Here is a 2,839-nt window from a genome sequence, read left to right as displayed (position 1 = left end):
TGTGTATACTATATACAGGGTAGCCCACTTAAATCGACCATCTGAAATATTTCGCTTATTTTTAATGATATAAAAAAAATGTTTTAAATGAAAATGGAAGGGTTTCGAGAGGGACATATTTTAGTCATGTTGGTTTTTTTTTTTAGATAGAGACGTTAAAAAGATATGAAGATTACCTCCACTTTTTTAAATGGAATTATATGACTTTTTTCTTCTTTTTCAAACGCTATCTCAGCGCATAGGCACCTCCCTCTCATATACCTATGCGCTCACTCTGATCGTACAACAAGGGACCTTTTTAAATTTAAACGCCAATTCCGAACGGCAATTTTTGATAGGAAGGTTTCCTGGGCAAGTATACTACTTAGTGGTTTGCCATTGCCTTCCAAAAGGAACTACGAGTGTATGAAAATTTTTCGGTTCTTCCGGGGATCGAACTCGGAATCTCTAATATATTAGACCAGTGCGCTATCTGCTACACGACACTCGCGCTCATTTGTTGATGGAAAGAAAACATATAGTTGCTTATTTAAAAAATTATCGATTTTGCATACATATTTTTTTTAAAGCAACGATATATTTTCTTTATAACTGATTGAGCTCATTATTCTGTTCATAAAATTATTAAGGTACGATTATCAAAAAATTAATAGTTCATGAGTTATTTAACATTTTATGTCAATATGTGTCAGAATGAAGTGTAAAATATCTCATAAACTATTGTTTTTTTTATTACTACCTTAATACTACCTTATTATTACCTTAATACTTTTATGCAGAATAATATTAGAGGAATCACGTGTAAAAAAAATCGTACCATTCCATTTAAAAAAGTGAAGGTGACCTTCATTTCTTTTTGATGCTTTCACTTAGAAAAAAACATGATCAAAATAGGTCTCCCTCGAAACTGTTCCACTTTCGTTTGAAACATTTTTTTGTATCATCAAAAATAACCGAATATTCAAAATGTTCGATTTAAATGGAGACGATTTAAATGGGACCTGTGTGTGTGTGTGTGTGTGTGTGTGTGTGTGTGTGTGTGTGTGTGTGTGTGTGGGTGTGTACATATACATTCCAGATTTATTGCATCGTAAAATAAACTTATCCAATTATATCAGAATGCTCGACAAATTCCAAGCGCTCTTAAGTTGCAAATAGTAAAAGCTGCCAGAGCTAATGAATATAGTAAACGAACTTTTGTAAAATTTCCTTGGATGTGTTTACATTGTACAGGGAAGACACACGTGCAAAGGCGACGTCTGGGCGTTTGCCGTCACGCTGTGGGAAATACTGACATTCGCGCGGGAGCAACCGTTCGAGGAGTTTTCGGATCATCGAATAGTGGAGAATGCGACTTATTTTTATCAAGAGGATGAACGAAGGGTAAGTGCACGGAGTAATTCTTCGACTTTTTTCCCTCATTGTGTCCGATGTACTTAATGTAATGAGTGCACTATGAGTACTTGATTTCGCATTGAGTGCCTTGCGAAGCTTTCAAGGCTTTGAACGCCGCTATTTATTCCGTCTTTCCAGACTTCTGATTACCTTACTCCATAGATTTTTACTTCGTTTTTTTCTATTCTTTACGTAGCTTCTTTCAAGAGTAGTCTGAACGTGTCCTATTTCTCTAAAATTGACTGTAGGACAATTAACATCGTTGAAAAAACAGGTTTAAATAAACGCACGGTGTCGAACATGTAATTATAAAAGTGGGTCGCGCGAATGTGTTTCCATGAAAATGGCAGAACTACTTGCTTAGTAATTCATATAATGTAATAAATATTGCGTCGCACTCGAGCCCGTCGCGTTCATTTTCCCAACATCAAGAGTGCTTCAAACCAACACGCGCATTGTAAGAATTGTTATTGTATACTCTCTCGGTGTTGTAGAGAGAGTTTGTTAATATTTACGAACAGTTCATTGTATAACAAATATTGTGATTAATTACGTGAGCAAAATATTTTTATTATGTCTGTGCCGTTTATTTCTGTAATATCGTGTTAAATTTATAATGAAATCATCGCGAGCAATCTGTTTTTTATTCTGGTATATAACACAAAAATATATCAGCTTTGATTATATATTATATACAAAATATGTTTAGCGATATCTAGGATAAGATGATACAATTTCGAACATGATACAATTTTGAAATAAGATTTGAATCGAATTTTTGAGGTTCAAGTTTGATTTTTCCTGCTTGGTACTCTTCAATATCCTCCACCACACAATGAGAGAGTACCAAATTTAAATCTCGAAAATTGGATTCAAATTTTATTTCGTTTAGAATTGTATCATATTTGAAATTGTACCTTATTCTACATAACTGATAACGTTAGATTCGACTTTCTTATTTTTGTACAGATGATACTACCGCTGCCAAAAAACTGTCCCAAAGAAATCTACGATCTGATGCGCGAATGCTGGCAGAGGAACGACGTCGACCGACCAAACTTTCGCGAGATTCACCTGTTCCTGCAACGAAAAAATCTCGGTTATAAACCCGGTGAGTCAAACGATACTTGATATAGAGAACTGGAAGGCTGGAACCTTATCCGGCTTTCTATGATCGGCGAATTAAATGGCAATTGGTGGAACTGCCCTTCATCGACCAAGCTAGACCAAGTCAGACCAAGTTAGTATCTAGGGTGACGATCCATAAATCGGCTATAACGAACGTAAACTGTTTGTGATGGACGGACGTGTCCATCGTGCTGATGATAACTATTGTACGGTGACACTTACGTGCGAAAAGAAGATATAGGAATCTACGAGCTGATCGCGCCTAGAACTTTTGACGGTTCACGATATTAATATCCCTTTTTTTAGCCGTCAGTCG

General features: G+C 35.8%; 1 protein-coding gene across 1 annotated transcript in view; it reads left to right on the top strand.

The window, feature by feature from the left end:
- Positions 1-2,526, top strand: part of LOC108687625 (discoidin domain-containing receptor 2-like) — a 225,289-nt gene extending 222,763 nt beyond the window's left edge. Inside the window, exons 17-18 of the mRNA XM_018193501.1 lie at positions 1,234-1,383; positions 2,365-2,526. Coding sequence (XP_018048990.1) covers positions 1,234-1,383; positions 2,365-2,526 — 312 coding nt within the window. The remainder of the gene's footprint in view (positions 1-1,233; positions 1,384-2,364) is intronic.
- Positions 2,527-2,839: the final 313 nt, after the last annotated feature.

Source organism: Atta colombica, unplaced genomic scaffold, assembly GCF_001594045.1.
Source record: "Atta colombica isolate Treedump-2 unplaced genomic scaffold, Acol1.0 scaffold210, whole genome shotgun sequence".
In the NCBI taxonomy this organism is placed as follows: Eukaryota; Metazoa; Arthropoda; class Insecta; order Hymenoptera; family Formicidae; genus Atta; species Atta colombica.
Note: the sequence above shows the minus strand (reverse complement) of the source record. Positions and strands in the feature narration are given on the sequence as shown.